This window comes from Manis pentadactyla, chromosome 19, assembly GCF_030020395.1.
Source record: "Manis pentadactyla isolate mManPen7 chromosome 19, mManPen7.hap1, whole genome shotgun sequence".
Classification (NCBI taxonomy): domain Eukaryota; kingdom Metazoa; phylum Chordata; class Mammalia; order Pholidota; family Manidae; genus Manis; species Manis pentadactyla.
In genome coordinates, this window is record NC_080037.1 from 10,539,973 (window position 1) to 10,559,259 (window position 19,287).

General features: G+C 36.3%; 1 protein-coding gene across 6 annotated transcripts in view; it reads left to right on the top strand.

Moving 5' to 3' along the window:
- The window catches only part of ASH1L (ASH1 like histone lysine methyltransferase), a 223,029-nt gene that overhangs the window by 27,306 nt on the left and 176,436 nt on the right, over positions 1–19,287 (top strand). For all 6 annotated transcript variants that reach the window (XM_036922448.2, XM_036922447.2, XM_057495015.1 and 3 more), the window contains one exon: positions 9,916–10,436. In XM_036922448.2, the coding sequence (XP_036778343.2) occupies positions 10,017–10,436 (420 nt within the window). In that variant the 5' untranslated portion in view covers positions 9,916–10,016. The remainder of the gene's footprint in view (positions 1–9,915; positions 10,437–19,287) is intronic.

Consider the following 19,287-nt stretch of genomic DNA (forward strand, 5'->3'; position numbering starts at 1 on the left):
GTCTTTCTCTACCTGGCTTTTTTCACTGAGCATAATACCCTCTAGCTCCATCCATGTTGTAAATGGTAGTATTTTGTTTTCTTCTTATGGCTGAATAGTATTCCGTTGTGTATATGTACCATGTCTTCTTTATCCATTCATTTACTGATGGACACTTAGATTGCTTCCATATCTTGGCTATTGTAAATAGTGCTGCCGTAAACATAGGGGTGTATATGTCTTTTTCAATCTGAGAACTTGTTTTCTTTGGGTAAATTCCTAGGAGTGGAAATGCTGGGTCAAATGGTATTTCGATTTTTATTTTTTTGAGGAACTTCCATATTGCATTCCACAGTGGTTGAACTAATTTACATTCCCACCAGCAGTGTAGGAGGGTTCCCCTTTCTCCTCATCCTTGCCGGCATTTGTTGTTCCTAGCCATTTCTATGTTGGCCATCCTAACTGGTGTGACGTGATACCTCATTGTGGTTTTAGTTCACAATTCCCTGATAATTAGCGATGTGGAGCATCTTTTCATGTGCCTGTTGGCCATCTGAATTTCTTTTTGGAGAAGTGTCTGTTCATATTCATCGACCCATTTTTTTTTTTTAAGGGTTATTTGCTTTTTGGATGTTGAGGTGTGTGAGTTCTATGTTTTGAATGGTAACCCCTTGTTGGGTATGTTGTTTACAAATATATTCTCCCATACTGTAGAATGCCTTTTTGTTCTACTGATGGTGTCCTTTGCTGTACAGAAGGTTTTTACCTTAATGTAGTCCCATTTGTTCATTTTTTATTTTGTTTCCCTTGCCCAAGAAGTTCCATTCAGCAAAAAGTTGCCCATGTTTATTTATATTCAAGAGATTTTTGCCTGTGTTTTCTTCTAAGAGTTTTATGGTTTCATGACTTACATTCAGGTCTTTGATCCATTTCGAGTTTATTTTTGGGTATGGAGTTAGACAATAATCAAGTTTCATTCTCTTACATGTAGCTATCCAGTTTTGCCAACACTGGTTGTTGAAGAGGCTGTCATTTCCCCACTGTATATCCATGGCTCCTTTATCATATGTTACTTGACCATATATGCTTGGGTTTGTATCTAGTCTCTCTATTCTGTTCCATTGTCTATGGGTCTGTTCTTCTGCCAGTACCAGATTATCTTGATTACTGTGGCTTTGTAGTAGAGCTTGAATTTGGGGAGCATTATCTCCCCCGCTTTATTCTTCCTTCTCAGGATTGCTTTGGCTTTTCAGGGTCTTTTTGGTTCCATATGAATTTTTACTCTAGTTCGTTGAAGAATGCTGTTGGTATTTTGATAGGGATTGCATTAAATCTGTAGATTGCTTTAGGTAGGATGGCCATTTTGACAATATTAATTCTTCCTATCCATGAGCATGGATGTATTTCCATTTATTGGTATCTTCTTTAATTTCTCTCATGAGTGTCTTGTAGTTTTCAGGGTATAGGTCTTTCACTTCCTTGGTTAGGTTTATTCCTAGGTATTTTATTTTTTTTGGTACAATTGTGAATGGAATTGTTTTCTTGATTTCTTTTTCTGCAAGTTCATCGTTAGTGTACAGGAATGCAGCAGATTTCTGTGTATTGATTTTGTATCCTACAACTTTGCTGAATTCAAATATTAGACCTAGTAGTTTTGGAGTGGATTCTTTAGGGTTTTTTATGTACAATATCATGTCCTCTGCAAACAGGGACAGTTTAACTTCTTCCTTGCCAATCTGGATGCCTTTTATTTCTTTGTGTTGTCTGATTGCCATGGCTAGGACCTCCAGAACTATGTTAAATGAAAGTGGGGAGAGTGGGCATCCCAGTCTTGTTCCTGGTCTTAAAGGAAAAGCTTTCAGCTTCTTGCTGTTAAGAATAATGTTGGCTGTGGGTTTGTCATATGTGGCCTTTATTATGTTGAGGTACTTGCCCTCTATACCCATTTTGTTGAGAGTTTTTATCATGAATGGATGTTGAATTTTGCAAAATGGTTTTTCAGCATTATGGAGATGATCATGTGGTTTCTGTCTTTTTTGTTGATGTGGTGTATGATGTTGTTGGATTTTCAAATATTGTACCATCCTTGCATCCCTGGAATAAATCCTACTTGATCATGATTGATGATCTTTTTGATGTATTCTTGAATTTGGTTTGCTAATATTTTGTTGAGTATTTTTCTATCTATGTTCATCAGGGATATTAGCCTGTAATTTTCTTTTTTTCTGGTGTCTTTGCCTGGTTTTGGTTTTAGAGTGATCCTGGCCTTGTAGAATGAGTTTGGAAGTATTCCTTCCTCTTCTACTTTTTGGAAAACATTAAGGAGGATGGGTATTAGGTCTTTGCTAATTGTTTGATAAAATTCAGTGGTGAAGCCATCAGGCTGAGGAGTTTGTTCTTAGGTAGTTTTTTGATTACCAGTTCAATTTTGTTGCTGATAGTTGGTCTGTTCAGATTTTCTGTTTCTTCTGGGTCACCCTTGGAAGGTTGTATTTTTCTAGAAAGTTGTCCATTTCTTCTAGGTTATCCAGTTCATTAGCATATAATTTTTCATAGTATTCTCTAATAATTCTTTGTATTTCTGTGGTGTCTGTAGTGATTTTTCCTTTCTCATTTCTGATTCTGTTTATGTGCATAGACTCTCTTTTTTTCCTGAAAAGTCTGGCTAAGGGTTTATCTATTTTGTTAATTTTCTCGAAGAGCCAGCTTCTCCTTTCATTGATTCTTTCTGTTGTTTTATTCTTCTCGATTTTATTTATTTTTGCTCTAATCTTTATTATGTCCTTCCTTCTACCAACTTTGGGCCTCATTTGTTCTTCTTTTTTTCTATTTTCATTAACATAAGTTTAGACTGTTAATATGGGATTGTTCTTTTCTAAGATAAGCCTGTATTGCAGTATACTTCCCTCTTAGCATGGCCTTCGCCGTGTCGCACAGTTTTTGCAGTGTTGAGTTACTCTTGTCATTTTTCTCCATATATTGCTTGATCTCTATTTTTATTTGGTCATTGATCCATTGATTGTTCAGGAGCATGTTGTTAAGCCTCCATGTGTTTGTGGGCTTTTTTGTTTAATTTGCATAATTTGTTTCTAGTTTCATACCATTGTGGTCTGAGAAGCTGGTTGGTACAATTTTAGTCTTTTTGAATTTTCTGAGGCTCTTTTTTGTGGCCTGGTATATGATCTGTTCTTGAAAATGTTCCATGGGCACTTGAGAAGAATGTGTATCCTGTTGCTTTTGGGTGGAGTGTTCTGTGGCTGTCTTTTAGGCCCATGTGTTCTAATGTGTTGTTCAGTGCCTCTGTGTCTTTACTTATTTTCTGTCTGGTTGATCTGTCCGTTGGAGTGAGGGGTGTGTTGAAATCTCCTAAAATGAATGCATTGTACTCTATTTCCTCCTTTAATTCTGTTAGTATTTTTTTCACATATGTAGGTGCTCCTGTGTTGGGTGCATAGATATTTATAATGGTTATATCCTCTTGTTGGACTGTCCCCTTTATCATTATGTAATGTCCTTCTTTGTCTCTTAGTACCTCCTTTGTTTTGAAGTCTATTTTGTCTGATATAAGTACTGCAACTCCTGCTTTTTTCTCCATATTAGTTTCATGAAATATCTTTTTCCACCTCTTCACTTTCAGTCTGTGTATGTCTTTGGGTTTGAAGTGAGTGTCTTATAGGCAGCATATAGACGGGTCTTGTTTTTTTATCCATTCAGTGATTCTGTGTCTTTTGATTGGTGCATTCAGTCCATTTACATTTAGGGTGATTAACAGTAGGTATATATTTATTGCCATCGCAGGCTTCAGATTTGTGGTTAACAGAAGTTTGAGAGTAACTTCCTTATTACTGTCTGACAGTCTAATTTAACTCACTTAGCATGCTATTACAAACACTGTCTAAAGGTTCTTTTTATTTTTCCTCCTTTTTCTTCCTCCTCCATTCTTTTTATATTAGGTATCATTTTCTGTACTCTTTGTCTGTCCCTTGACTGACTTTGGGGGTCGTTGATTTGATTTTGCATCTGCTTAGTAAATAATTGGTCTACTTTCTTTACTATGGTTTTATTTCATCTGGTGATAGCTATTTAGCCTTAGGAACACTTCCATCTATAGCAATCCCTTTAAAATACTCTATACAGATGGTTTCTGGGAGGTAAATTCTCTCAGTTTTTGCCTATCTGGAAATGATTTAATCCCTTCTTCAAATTTAAATGATAATCTTGCCAGGTAGAGTATTCTTGTTTCCAGGCCCTTCTGTTTCATTGCATTAAATATATCATGCCACTCCCTTTTGGCCTGTGAGATTTCTGTTGATAAGTCTAATGATAGCCTAATGGGTTTTCTTTTGTATGTGATCTTTTTTCTCTCTGGCTACTTTTAATACTGTCTTTATCCTTGATCTTTGACATTTTAGTTATTATATGTCTTGGCATTGTCTTCCTTGGGTCCCTTGTGTTGGGAGATCTATGCACCTCCATGGCCCGAGAGACTATCTCCTTCCCCAGATTGGGGAAGTTTTCAGCAATTATCTCCTCAGAGACACTCTCTATCCCTTTTTCTCTCTCTTCTTCTTCTGGTACCCCTGTAATGCGATTATTGTTCTATTTGGATTGGTCACACATTTCTCTCAATATTCTTTCATTCCTAAAGATCCTTTTTTCTCTCTGTGCCTCAGCTTCTTTGTATACCTCTTCTCTAATTTCTATTTCATTTACTGTCTCTGCTACTTCATCCAGTCTGCTTTTTTTTAAAATTTTAGTTTGGTATCAATCTACAATTACATGAAGAACATTATGTTTACTAGGCTCCCCCCTTCACCAAGTCCCCCCCATATCCCCGCTCACAGTCACTGTCCATCAACATAGTAAGATGCTATAAAATCACTACTTGTCTTCTCTGTGTTGCACAGCCCTCCCAGTGCCCCCCCCAGACACTATACATGTTAATTGTAATGCCCCCTTTCTTTTTTTCCCGCCCTTATCCCTCCCTTCCCACCCATCCTCCCCAGTCCCTTTCCCTTTGGTAACTGTTAGTCCATTCTTGGGTTCTGTGCTTCTGCTGCTGTTTTGTTCCTTCAGTTTTCTTTTGTTCTTATACTCCACATATGAGTGAAATCATTTGGTACTTGTCTTTCTCCGCCTGGCTTATTTCACTGAGCATAATACCCTCTAGCTGCATCCATGTTGTTGCAAATGGTAGGATCTGTTTTTTTCTTATGGCTGAGTAATATTCCATTGTGTATATGTACCACATCTTCTTTATCCATTCATCTACTGATGGACATTTAGGTTGCTTCCATATCTTGGCTATTATAAATAGTGCAGCGATAAACAGGGGTGCATCTGTCTTTTTCAAACTGGAGTGCTGCATTCTTGGGGTAAATTCCTAGAAGTGGAATTCCTGGGTCAAATGGTATTTGTATTATGAGCATTTTGAGGAACCTCCATACTGCTTTCCACAATGGTTGTGAACGAATTTACATTCCCACCAGCAGTGTAAGGGTTCCTTTTTCTCCACAACCTCGCCAACATTTGTTGTTGTTTGTCTTTTGGATGGTAACCATCCTTTTACTGGTGTGAGATGATATCTCATTGTGGTTTTAATTTGCATTTCTCTGATGACAAGCGATGTGGAGCATCTTTTCATGTGTCTGTTGGCTATCTGAATTTCTTCTGTAGAGAACTGTCTATTCAGCTCCTCTGCCCATTTTTTAATTGGATTATTTGCTTTTTGTTTGTTGAGGTGCGTGAGCTCTTTATGTATTTTGGATGTCAACCCTTTATCGGATCTGTCATTTACGAATATATTCTCCCATACTGTAGGATACCTTTTTGTTCTATTGATGTTGTCCTTTGCTGTACAGAAGCTTTTCAGCTTGATAAGTCCCATTTGTTCATTTTTGCTTTTGTTTCCCTTGCCCGGGGAGATGTGTTCAAGAAGAGGTCACTCATGTTTATGTCCGTGAGATTTTTGCCTATGTTTTTTTCTAAGAGTTTTATGGTTTCATGACTTACATTCAAGTCTTTGATGCATTTCGAATTTACTTTTGTGTATGGGGTTAGACAGTGATCCAGTTTCATTCTCTTACATGTAGCTGTCCAGTTTTCCAGCACCATCTGTTGAAGAGACTGTCATTTCCCCATTGTATATCCATGGCCCCTTTATCAAATATTAGTTGACCATATATGTTTGGGTTAATGTTTGGAGTCTCTGTTCTGTTCCATTGGTCTGTGGCTCTGTTCTTGTGCCAGTACCAAATTGTCTTGATTACTGTGGCTTTGTAGTAGAGCTTGAAGTTGGGGAGCGAGATCCCCCCCACTTTATTCTTCCTTCTCAGAATTGCTTTAGCTATTCGGGGTCTTTGGTGTTTCCATATGAATTTTTGAACTATTTGTTCCAGTTCATTGAAGAGTGCTGTTGGTAGTTTGATAGGGATTGCATCGAATCTGTATATTGCTTTGGGCAGGATGGCCATTTTGACGATAATAATTCTTCCTAGCCAGGAGCATGGGATGAGTTTCCATTTGTTAGTGACCTCTTTAATTTCTCTTAAGAGTGTCTTATAGTTTTCAGGGTATAGGTCTTTCACTTCCTTGGTTAGTTTTATTCCTAGGTATTTTATTCTTTTTGATGCTATTGTGCATGGAATTGTCTTCCTGATTTCTCTTTCTATTAGTTTATTGTTAGTGTATAGGAAAGCCGCAGATTTCTGTGTATTAATTTTGTATCCTGCAACTTTGCTGAATTCCGATATTAGCTCTAGTAGTTTTAGACTGGAGTCTTTAGGGTTTTTTATGTGCAATATCATGTCATCTGCAAATAGTGACAGTTTAACTTTTTCTTCACCAATCTGGAGTCCTTGTATTTCTTTGTTTTGTCTAATTGCCGTGGGTAGGACCTCCAGTACTATGTTGAATAACAGTGGGGAGAGTGGGCATCCCTGTCTTGTTCCCGATCTCAGAGGAAAAGCTTTCAGCTTCTCGCTGTTCAGTATGATGTTGGCTGTGGGTTTGTCATATATGGCCTTTATTATGTTGAGGTACTTGCCCTCTATACCCATTTTGTTGAGAGTTTTTATCATGAATGGATGTTGAATTTTGTCGAATGCTTTTTCAGCATCTATGGAGATGATCATGTGGTTTTTGTCTTTCTTTTTGTTGATGTGGTGGACATCCAGTCTGCTTTTAAATCCCTCCATTGTATGTTTAATTTCCGATACTGTATTCTTCAATGTTTGTATCTCATTCTTGAATTCCTCCCTGAGTTCTTAAATATTTTTCTGTAGCTCCATGAGCATGTTTATGACTTTTATTTTGAAATCTCTTTCAGGGCGGTTAATGAGTTCAGTTTCACATTCCCCTCTTTCTGGTGTTTGTGGGATTTTGGTTCAAACCAGGTTCCTTTGACATTTCATATTTGTAGTGACATCCTCTAGTGCCCACAAGCTCTACTCTCTTATGCTGGTCAGCCCCTGGAGTGATGGCAGGGTTCACAGGGGATCGGTGCTGGTGCCTTTTGGGAGGAAAGACGTCTTTCCTGCTTCCCAGCTGAAGTGCCTGTCTCCATTGCCAGGGCCAGTGGGCCAAGCACATGGAACAAGCCTCTATGCTTTGCAGTTGTAGCTGCTGTAGGATGGGCTGCCCTCTGGTTGGCCTGGTGCAGCTGTGGGGTCAGCTGGTTTGCGAGCTGGTGCCAGCCAGGAGGAAGATGCAGCAGGCTGCGTATCATGGTAAAGGGCTTCCAAGCTGCATAGCCAGCCAGGGGTATGGCACCCCTGAAGCTCTTAAAAATTCCCAACCTGCTGGGCAGTGTGCCCCAACTATTTTGTCTATCTGTCCTTTCTCCTGAGTAGCAAGCTCTGTGCAATCCTTGCCCCTTTAGTAACCCTCTTGCTGTTAGGAAGTCTCTCAGACTGCCCACCTTTCTTTTGTCCCAGAGTGCCAGATGTGAATCCCTGTTTTCCACAAGTGGCTGGAATCTCAGTCTCTCCAAGTATTCTGCCTTTCTTAACTTTGCAACCGCTCTAATCCCCAGAGCCCAACGAAATGTAGGTTTGTTCTCCCAGAGCAGCTCTCCAGGGCTGGGTGTTCAGCAGTCCTAGACCTCCACCCCTTCCCCACTCTGTTTCTCTTCCTCCCTCCAGTGAGCTGGGGTGGGGGAAGGGCTTGGGTCCTCTGGATCCCAGCTTTGGTATGTTACCCTTTTCCTTGAGGTCTGTTGGTTTCCCCAGGTGTAGACAGTCTGCTGCAGCTTTGTTTCCTGTTGGTCTTTCAGGATTTAATACAACTGTTATATTTTCATATTATATGTGGTTATGGGAGGAGGGTTCTGTCTCACCTCTCATGCCACCGTCTTTAATCCCCAGAATTTTGTACTGCTAATGGGAAAGAAAGCACATGGCACTGAAGCAGAAATGAACATGATTTATTAGGGACAGTAAAGAAAATGGAATTGACTAAATCATGGGGATGTGTGTTGGGAAATAAGGAAACTAGTTTGAATACTTAGAGCCAGAATGTGAAAACCCTTGAGTGCAATTCTGAAGTGTTAATACATGAAGTGGTAAGTAGCAAGCAAGAAGAATTGTCAAGTCAAACTAATGGGAAGATTACTCTTTCAGCTGTTTGTGTGAATGAACAGGGTAGGAACAAACTAGAGTTAAGTCAGTTGGCTAGTATTTTTTAAGTACTTAAAACGTTGCTGTTCCTATTATTACTAGTAATAATAACAGTTTAATTGAGCCCTTGCCTGTGTTGTGTGCCAGTCATTGGGCTATGTATTTTACCTATATTCCTTGTAGTAAAGACATTTATATTGTCTTTCTCCCTGATAATCTTATAATCTTGGTAGGAAGAAAAGTCTTAAGGCACATAGTTTCAACTTTAAAATATTCTATTTCATAAATGGAACTTTGTAGGGGATAGGATATTCTTTTTCCAGTTATTAGTCCTGGATCTTGATTTGTATATATGCTTGAAGTAAAGACTAGTTCATCAGTCTTCAAGAATAGTGAATTGTTTTGTTTGGGTAGTATATTTACTAGTGGGCCTTTTGAGTACATGGGAATCTGGTTTCCTCAGAGTATTTATTTATTATGAGAAATGGGTTGCCCTTTGTAGATTATTCAGTTTCTCATGTAAGGTGTACTACCTATTATAAAGTACTAAATTAGCATGATGGTTTAACAATGTTTTATTGATTTGGGAAATTGAAGTATGCCAAGTATTTGCTATTAGGAAAACTTGTAAAAATAAATTTCTGGTTTGTAAAATCATTTGTATAATTGTTTAACATTTTTGTCTTTTTCACCTGAGTATAAGGCTTGTAAGTTTTGGAGTCTGTTCTGGGATGTTGCATCATGTTAGGCACATGATAGGTTTGCAGAAATATATTTAAGGGAAAGAATGAGTGAATGAATTCAAAGTTGAATTGTATACCAGCAACAGAAATAATTCCAGTCTTGGAGTCCTAATCTAAAAAACCTGACAACCTCTGGTAAAAGGTTGGGACACTGAAACCAGACCAAAGCATGATTCTCTACCTTCAGTGAAACTGATTTTATACAACTAAAATGTAAGAAATATATTTCTTTGAAACTGAAGAATACTTAAATATGTGAAACTCTTTTTGTCTTAAAGCTGTTTGTGTGACTATCTGTTGCAGGGGCTTCTTGTTTATAGCAGTGGTTCTTAAACATTGGTTTGCATCATACTACTACAGCTTATTTATGATGTCTTTAGAATAATAAATGTACTCCGAAATTTTAAACTTATTTATGGCTAAACCAGTTTAAATCCATTTTGAGCTACATTTTATTTTTTTAAACTGTGATTTTGGGTTCTTCCTGACCTCCTTGTCCTGTACCCCCATTCCCATTTCTCATGTTAATCAGTAGTTGCCTCTATTCTGATAAATTTTTGTTATGGTCTGTCCTGCAGAGAAAGAGATGCTGGTTGCAAGTTTTGGAGATCCCTGTTTTTTATGGAACACAGTTCTGTAGAATTTTCATAGGATTCCTTGGCAATAACATACACTTGTGATGGACCCTAGAAATACTGCTATGTTAGGATTGGGTTCTGATTCGGAAGGATTTTCAAGAAAGAGTCCCTCTGCTATCAGTACTGGCACACTGGTCAGCAAGAGAGAAGTAGAGGTAGAGAACAACACAAAAGAAGAAGAGGACCCTTGCAAGTGGAATCGGGAAAGGAACATAGAAGCAGGGAAAAATGATGGTTTGACTGATGCACAGCAACAGTTTTCAGTGAAAGAAACAAACTTTTCAGAGGGAAACTTAAAACTGAAAATTGGCCTTCAGGCCAAGAGAACTAAAAAACCTCCGAAGAACTTGGAGAACTATGTATGTCGACCTGCCATAAAAACAACTATCAAGCATCCAAGGAAAGCACTTAAAAGTGGAAAGATGACAGATGAAAAGAATGAACGCTGTCCTTCAAAACGAGTAAGTAGAATTCCCAACAGTATGTAGTCATTGGCAGTGTTTGGATTTCTCAGTTTTTATCTAACCTACATACATACCCCAGGACATTTGATTTTAATATTTATGTATTATTTCCAAAAAGTCTGTTTCATGAGCCTAAAAAGGGTTTTGAAGCTGTCAGAGATGTGATAGTATAACCATGTATGTATTTGTATTTGTAAAATTACGGGAAATATTTTTCATGGGGTATGCCCAGATTGCTGCTCCTGTGTGGCATAGTGGAAAGAATGTTGGACTTATAGTTAGGAAATTGAGATTTGAATCTTCCTTCCTGTTTACTAACAGTGTGACTATAGACAAATTTACAAAGAAGAAACTGAGGCTCCAAGATGTTAAATGATTATAATACCACCCACTTTTCAGGATAGTTGTAAGCATCCAGTTCACTAACATGTTCAAAGTTTTTGTTAAATGAATTTATACAAGGATTAATTCCTGTTTTTCCTCATAAGACAAGTTAATACCTTAAAAATTGTCCCCTCTTTCCTGCCAGCTTCCAAATACAATACCTAACTTTTCTTTCTTCTGTTAACTCTCTCTAGTAAAATACTAAATTTGTTTTATATCGTGTATTGACCACAAGTTTTAATCACTCTATACAATATCTGATTTCAGGCTGTAGGTACCATTTTTGCTCACACATAGATTTAAATTGTGTGCATTTGTAAGTAAAACAGTGGATCTATACAGAAAGAATTACCTTAACATTTTGGCTAAAATTTTGGAGTATTCCTGACTGTATGAAATAAATTGATTTTATTATCTGCAAAGATCATAGAAATATAAGGTAGCTTAAGATTTTATTAGTTGAAAACCAACTGTGAATGAATTAGATTATGTAAGGAAAAAATGGGTATTATACCAATTTTTGAAAAAAAAATTAACTGAATGAATCTTAGTTAAGTTGATTAACCTTTCCTGAGCCTAATTTTCCTCATCTCTGAAATGATGATACCTGTTTCTACTGACCTCAAGAATTTTTATAAGTTTGATTGAAAGATTTTTATTTAAAACAATGTTAGAGCTTATCCTGCATGGCTAATTTACAAAGGGCTCCAGGGTGATTGTCTTTATCTTTGTATAATGTTTTTTTAAACAGTCAGTGCTAATGAGATTTTATACTGAAGAGATTTCACCCATAATATATACTTATCCTCAGTATATAGGTAGATTATATCTCACATACCTTGTTTGTAGTAGCATACAGTCTATGATTTCTGAGGGAAAATATTTGTATACTTATAAAATTGCTGGTAGTGGGTAGGTGTTTATTTTTCCAGTAGTTACTTACTATAACTTAATGTACCAATATTACTTTGTATAGCAATGTTGAATATATTAGAACCCTCTGAAATCAATTCCCTAAAAATAAGAGTGTGTGGGTTATGGAGTTAGAACCAAAGTCAAATCCTGGCTTGATAACTGTACACAGGCAGTTTGGTTTGTCTCATTGGGTAGTGTTTTTCACATTTATAAGGTAGGACTACTAATGCCTATCATAAATGGTTACATACAGAATTAAGTTTTTATGTAGTATCTGGCAGGTGGTAGTTCTTGTGAATGTTCTGATTTCCTTTCTATGGCATAAGGTAGGGCTTCACAAACTGGAATCTGTTGGAAGGGTTTTGGGGTGTGGGGTGTGGTTGCCTTCAGAATATGATAGGGTAGAATTCTTTGTGTTTGTTTGGGTACATTTTTACATAGCTCTTACCAGCTTCTCAAGAGTTCATGACTCCAAAAAGATAAGCATCCATGGCTAAGAAGGGAAAGATGTGGACTATTTTCTGGCATGCTGGTAGTCCAGGAAAGCTTGGGGGTTTTGTTTTATTTATTTTAAAGCAAGGCTTTACCAAACACAACCAAAACACCTGCCCCTCCCTCCTGCCCCCCAGTTCTTCAAAAGTAGTTAGGTTTTTTTTAGTGCTGCCTTTAAAGCAAGTTCTAGACCTTAAATTTCTGGTAAAAACAAATACAGATCTTTTATTTTTTCTCTTAATAGAATTTTTCTTTCAGAAATGTTCAGAAGGCAAAAACAAGACCCTCTAAAAAAATTATTTGGTTAGTACTGAATGAATGATTGTTAACTGTTGGGGTAATTTTTGAAAACAAAACTCACAAGTTCCATGAGAGAAATTTTTCCAGTCTTGACTTATATAAGATATTGTTAAATTTATAGTAGTTTTAATCATGGACTTTGTTATTTAGGGATTCAAATATGTCTTTATTTCAATCTACACTTTAGGAACTGGCACATTACTAACTAAAATTTGAAGTTCATTTTTTAAAGAAAATATGGGGGTAACTGCTCTTACTATCTTTTCTTTAAAGTTATATTAGTTACAGATTTTAAGGTCCTAATTTTTTTAATATATTTTTTTCCAGTTTTATTGAGATAAAATAGCACTATGTAAGTTTAAGGTGTACTTGATTTATTTTAAAATATCGTAACATTCAGAGTTGGTAATAATATAGGGCAAACAGACACTCAAACACTGTTGGTGGAGGGCAAACTGCATAGTACTTTTTAAGAGTAGTTTGCTTTTATCTGTCACAATTAAAAATGGGCAATTTCTTGGTCCCACAGTGTTGTTTCTAAGAAATTGTCTTACAGAAGTAATTGCAAGTATACACCAAGATATTTATTAGAAATACAGATTCCTGATGCCTTCTTACTGATTCTAACTCAGTATGCATTGATATTTTATAAAAAACATCTTTATTGAGATACAATTCACATGCCATACAACCCACCCACTTAAAGTATACAATTCAGTGGGTTTTTATATATTATTAATTTTTTTAATTTTAAAATACATTTAATATAAAATCTGCCATTTTGACCATTTTTAAGTATAAATTCTGTGACATTAATTTCCATTTACAATGTTGTGCAGTCATCACCTGTTCATCACTCCAAACAGAAACTCTGTAACCATTAAACAGTAATTCCCCGTTGCCCCTCTCCTAAGCCTGTGGTAACCTCTAGTCTACTTTATATCTCTCTGAATTTGGCTATTCTAGGTACCTCATGTAAGTGGAATTATACAGTATTTAATATTTGTCTTTATCTGGTTTCTCACTTAGCATAATCAAGGTTCATCCATGTCATAGCATGTATCAGAACCTCTTTCTTTTTATGGCCAAATAATACTCCATTGTATATATACCACATTTTTATCCATTCATTGTCTATGGATGCTTGGATTACTTTTGGCTATTGTGAAACATGCTGTTGTGAACATTGCAGATATTTGCTGTTCAGATTCCTGCTTTCAGTTCCTTTGGTTATATACCTGGGAGTGGAATTGATGGATCACATGGTAAATCTGTTTAGCTTTCTGAGGAACCACCAAACTTTTTTCCAAAGCAGCTTTACCGTTTCATATTCCTATCAGCAATTCATGGGGGTACCATATTTATCCTTATCTTCATTAACACTTGTTATTTCTTCTCTGTGTGTTTGAGGGGGGGGATGTTTTGTTGTTTTTGTTTTTAAATAACACCCATCCTATAGGGTATAAAGTATCTCACTGTGGTTGTGATTTGCATTTCCCTGATGACTAATGACATTGAGCATCTTTTCTTGTGCTTATTGGCCATTTGCGTGTCTTTGGAAAAATGTCTATTCAAATCTTTTAACTATTTTTGAATTGTGTTTTTTTATTGCTTAGTTTGAGGGTTCTTTGTTTATGCTGTATGTAAGACTTTCCAGTGTTTTCCTATTCTGTGGGTTGTCTTTTCACTCTCTTGGTAGTGTCCTCTAGTGCCCAAAGGTTTTTGATTTTGGTGCCCGTTTGTCTATGTTTTCTTCTTTTGTCTGTCTTTTGGTGTCATATCCAAGAAATCACTGTCAAATCCAATTCATGAAGATTTTCCCATATGTTTTCTTGTAAGAGTTTTAGCTCTGTGTTCAGAACTTTGAGAGATTTTCAAGTATCCTCTTCACCTTGAACTTGCTCACTGAATCCAGAAACTGATTAAGATTGCAAGGGATACTTTAGACATGGGAAACTTATAAAAAATTTAATTTATAACAGTATGGGTATTGGACCAGCAAATACTATTTTGGTTAGGTAACATATTCTTATGATTCAGAATTAGATAAAAAAGGAAACAATGAAACATTGTTGTTTACCATCAATACCCTTTCTACTGCTCTGAGTAAATCCATTTCAAAATCCCCTTCTGGCAATCCCAGTGATAACTCCCTACTAACTATGGTAACTGATTAATAGCAGGACAACCAAAGTGAAATAGCATTTCTCAACCAAAATGAAGAAAGTGTTTTGTATACTGAATGTATCTTCAGGTTTAATTTACTTGGAAAATAATACATTAAGAACCGATTGTTTGGAACCGACATTGGTGCAGAGGAACTTCCAGGAAAGCAACTCCAACATCAGTGTCTTTGATACCTCCCACAAACATACTATGTATATACAAGCAAATACGTATCTCCCCAAATAAAAAGTATAAATGGCAGCATACTATACTCACTGTTAGACATCATGCTTTTTCTTCTTAAGTGTATTCTGGAGATTTTTCCATATAAAATTAAGATTGCTTCTTTAGCTCTTTGAAATATGGATAACAAGTATTTTTTTTCCAGTTTGTCCTTTGTCTTTAGACCTTGCTTATTTTATTTGCCATGCAGGAGTCTTTAGTTTTTTACCTAACGTAATTACTAAATCTTTCATCTTATGGCTTCTAGAGTTTGGCACATCATTAGAAGGGTCTTCTTCACCCAAAGTTTACAAATGATCTTATATTTTTTGTAGGACTTTGTATGTTTCATTTTTAACACCTAAATCTTTGATCCCTTTGGAATTTATCATGATATGTAAGTTGGGACCCAACTGTATCTTTTCCAAATAGCTACAGGTTATCCCAACATTTTTATTGAGAAGTCCTCTTTAATTCACAGATTCAAGACATTACCTTTACCCTGCACTGAATTTCTGTATGTACTCAAGTTTGATCTGTGTTTCCATTTTGTCATTGCTATCTCTGTTTATTTACTAGTATGGTAGTTTTAATTACTGCTTTTTATATCTGGTAGGGCTAATACTTCTTCATCACTCATGTTTTACAGTGCTCTTTGCATTCTTGCCTATTAATTTATAAACTTACTGTTATTTCAGTAAAAGTATAACTTTTTTAGAACTTATCCTGTTGATTGTAAAGTTCATATTTTGTTAATTTTTATCTGTGGTTGAACTTGGAGCCTAATTGGAGCCTCCCTACTAACTATGATAACTGATTAATAGCAGGACAACCAAAGTGAAATAGCATTTCTCAACCAAAATGAAGAAAGTGTTTTGTATATTGAATGTATCTTCAGGTTTAATTTACTTGGAAAATAATACATTAAGAACCGATGATTAAGAACAAAAGAGGATGAGCTCTTTTCTGAATTTACTTCGTCAGGAGTAGGGTTTGTTGCTAACACCTTTTCTGGGGTTACCACTTTACCTCTAGGCCATGGCTTGATGCATTTACCCTCTTGGCAACCATGCTTACTACTCTTGTCAGCCTCCTTTTTATCTTTTCTTTTGGTACACTTGAGATTTTTCTTACTTCCTATTAGGATGTTAGTAACATCAACGTTTTATACTGGATTGAGTTTTTTTTTTTAATAGAAGAATCTCCACATATTTAGCCTGCTGTATTTGGCTAGAGTAGAAATGACTTGATTGTTTTGTAAGAAATATATTCATTAATAATTTTATAGCAGATTTTCCAGTCTCATTTTGTTTTTCTGTAGTGGAAAAAAGAATTTTCATTTAAATTTCCTGTAAAAATTTGGGCTCTGCTGTCTTGCAGTTCATGTGGTTGGTGTCTGTGCATTTCATAAGTTGTCAGGATGGTATATTCATTCTTCTATAGCAATATGTTAAAGTAGAGGTGGAAGTCATAATATTTCCTTATATTTATCACATACTAACTTAAAAGGAGAAATGGCAATGTTACATTCCTTCTAGCATTTAAACCAAATTCCAGTTTTGGAATTGTGCAGCATAGTTAGTTTATATGTGGTCTTAGTTTAATGAGGATACTAAGCCAAAAAAAAAAAAAGTGCATTTATGACAAATGAAAAATAACCAGAATATCTGTTTACTTCAACAGGTGATTGAAACGAAAACTTATTTGAGCAGAAAAGGATTGAGGGGATATTTCAATACCATGATATACTGATTACAAATTAAGTCAGATAGCATTGAAATTTTGTATTATGTTGACTAATATTTCATCAGTGAATAGTTTATTTTATATAATTTTAGCCTATATTAATGGATTTAATGAGCACAATGGATTATAAACAAAATTTACAGCCCTGATTACAGTTCACTCTCCAAAAGATAGTTTTCTGTTTAGAGAAGAAATGCCTATGCCTACTTAATAGATTAGTTAAGAAACAGTTCGCTGGAGATGTAGTTTTGAATTTCAGTGAAGTGATTTTCTTTTTTTGTTGTTGTTGTTATCATTAATCTACAGTTACGTGCAGAACATTATGTTTACTAGGCTCCCCCCTTCACCAAGTCCTCCCCACAATCCCCATTACAGTCACTGTCCATCAGCATAGTAAGATGCTGTAGAATCACTACTTGTCTTCTCTGTGTTGTACAGCCCTCCCCTTGCCCCCCCTACATTATACATGCTAATCGTAATGCCCCCTTTCTTTTTCCCTGCCCTTATCCCTCCCTTCCCACCCATCCTCCCTAGTCCCTTTCCCTTTGGTAACTGTTAGTCCATTCTTGGGTTCTGTGATTCTGCTGCTGTTTTTGTTCCTTCAGTTTTTCTTTGTTCTTATACTCCACATATGAGTGAAATCATTTGGTACTTGTCTTTCTCCACCTGGCTTATTTCACTGAGCATAATACCCTCTAGCTCCATCCATGTTGTTGCAAATGGTAGGATTTGTTTTCTTCTTATGGCTGAATAATATTACATTGTGTATATGTACCACCTCTTCTTTATCCATTCATCTACTGATGGACACTTAGGTTGCTTCCATTTCTTGGCTATTGTAAATAGTGCTGCGATAAACATAGGGGTGCATATGTCCTTTTCAAATTGGGCTGCTGCATTCTTAGGGTAAATTCCTAGAAGTGGAATTCCTGGGTCAAATGGTATTTCTATTTTGAGCTTTTTGAGGAACCTGCATACTGCTTTGCACAGTGATTGAACTAATTTACATTCCCACCAGCAGTGTAGCAGGGTTCCCCTTTCTCCACAACCTCACCAACATTTATTGTTTGTCTTTTGGATAGTGGCGATCCTTACTGGTGTGAGGTGATATCTCATTGTGGTTTTAATTTGCATATCTCTGATGACTAGTGATGTGGAGCATCTTTTCATGTGTCTGTTGGCCATCTGAATTTCTTCTTTGGAGAACTGTCTGTTCAGCTCCTCTGCCCATTTTTTAATTGGATTATTTGCTTTTTGTTTGTTGAGGTGCGTGAGCTCTTTATGTATTTTGGATGTCAACCCTTTATTGGATCTGTCATTTATGAATATATTCTCCCATACTGTAAGGTACCTTTTTGTTCTATTGATGGTGTCCTTTGCTGTACAGAAGGTTTTCAGCTTGATGTAGTCCCACTTGCTCATATTTGCTTTTGTTTCCCTTGCCCGGGGAGATATGTTCATGGAGAAGTCGCTCATGTTTATGTCCAAGAGATTTTTGCCTATGTTTTTTTCTAAGAGTTTTATAGTTTCATGACTTAGATTCAGGTCTTTGATCCATTTCGAATTTACTTTTGTGTATGGGGTTAGACAGTGATCCAGTTTCATTCTCTTACATGTAGCTGTCCAGTTTTGCCAGCACCATCTGTTGAAGAGACTGTCATTTCCCCATTGTATGTCCATGACTCCTTTATCATATATTAATTGACCATCTATGTTTGGGTTAATGTTTGGAGTCTCTGTTCTGTTCCACTGGTCTGTGGTTCTGTTCTTGTGCCAGTACCAAATCGTCTTGATTACTGTGACTTTGTAGTAGAGCTTGGAGTTGGAGAGCGAGATCCCCCCCACTTTATTCTTCCTTCTCAGGATTGCTTTGGCTATTCAGGGTCTTTGGTATTTCCATTTGAATTTGTGAACTATTTGTTCCAGGTCGTTGAAGAATGCTGTTGGTAATTTGATAGGGATTGCATCAAATCTGTTTATTGCTTTGGGCAGAATGGCCATTTTGACGATAGTAATTCTTCCTAGCCAAGAGCATGGGATGAGTTTCCATTTGTTAGTGTCCTCTTTAATTTCTCTTAAGAGTGTCTTATAGTTTTCAGGGTATAGGTCTTTCACTTCCTTGGTTAGGTTTATTCCTAGGTATTTTATTTAGTGAAGGGATTTTTATAGAGAATTATTAAAACCCACATGAATCCAAATATTCTAAGCCCTGTTGGCCTGAGATTTTATAAAATTATAGAACTGGCAGATTAATGTAGTTTCTTTTGTAAGAAAATATACAGATAATAATAGCTTTTGCTTAGTATAGCTAAGATGCATAGAAATTTTTTAATTGCCACATACAAATCCCAGTTGTTTTGAAATGAAATGTTGAGGAAAAAATGGGTTTAATGTCACCTAGGTTTTGGCTTTTTCTCCCCTTGACATTTTCACTAAAATAACGATAGTGTGCTAGGTTTTACATACATCCTTTAAATAGTACCCTATGTTATATTAGCCCAGTTTTAAATAAAGTGTATATATATATTTTTTTATTGAGGTATAATTTAAATACCATAAAATGCACTCTTTTGAAGTGTGCTCAGTGGGTTTTGATATATTCAGTATATTAGCTACATAGAAG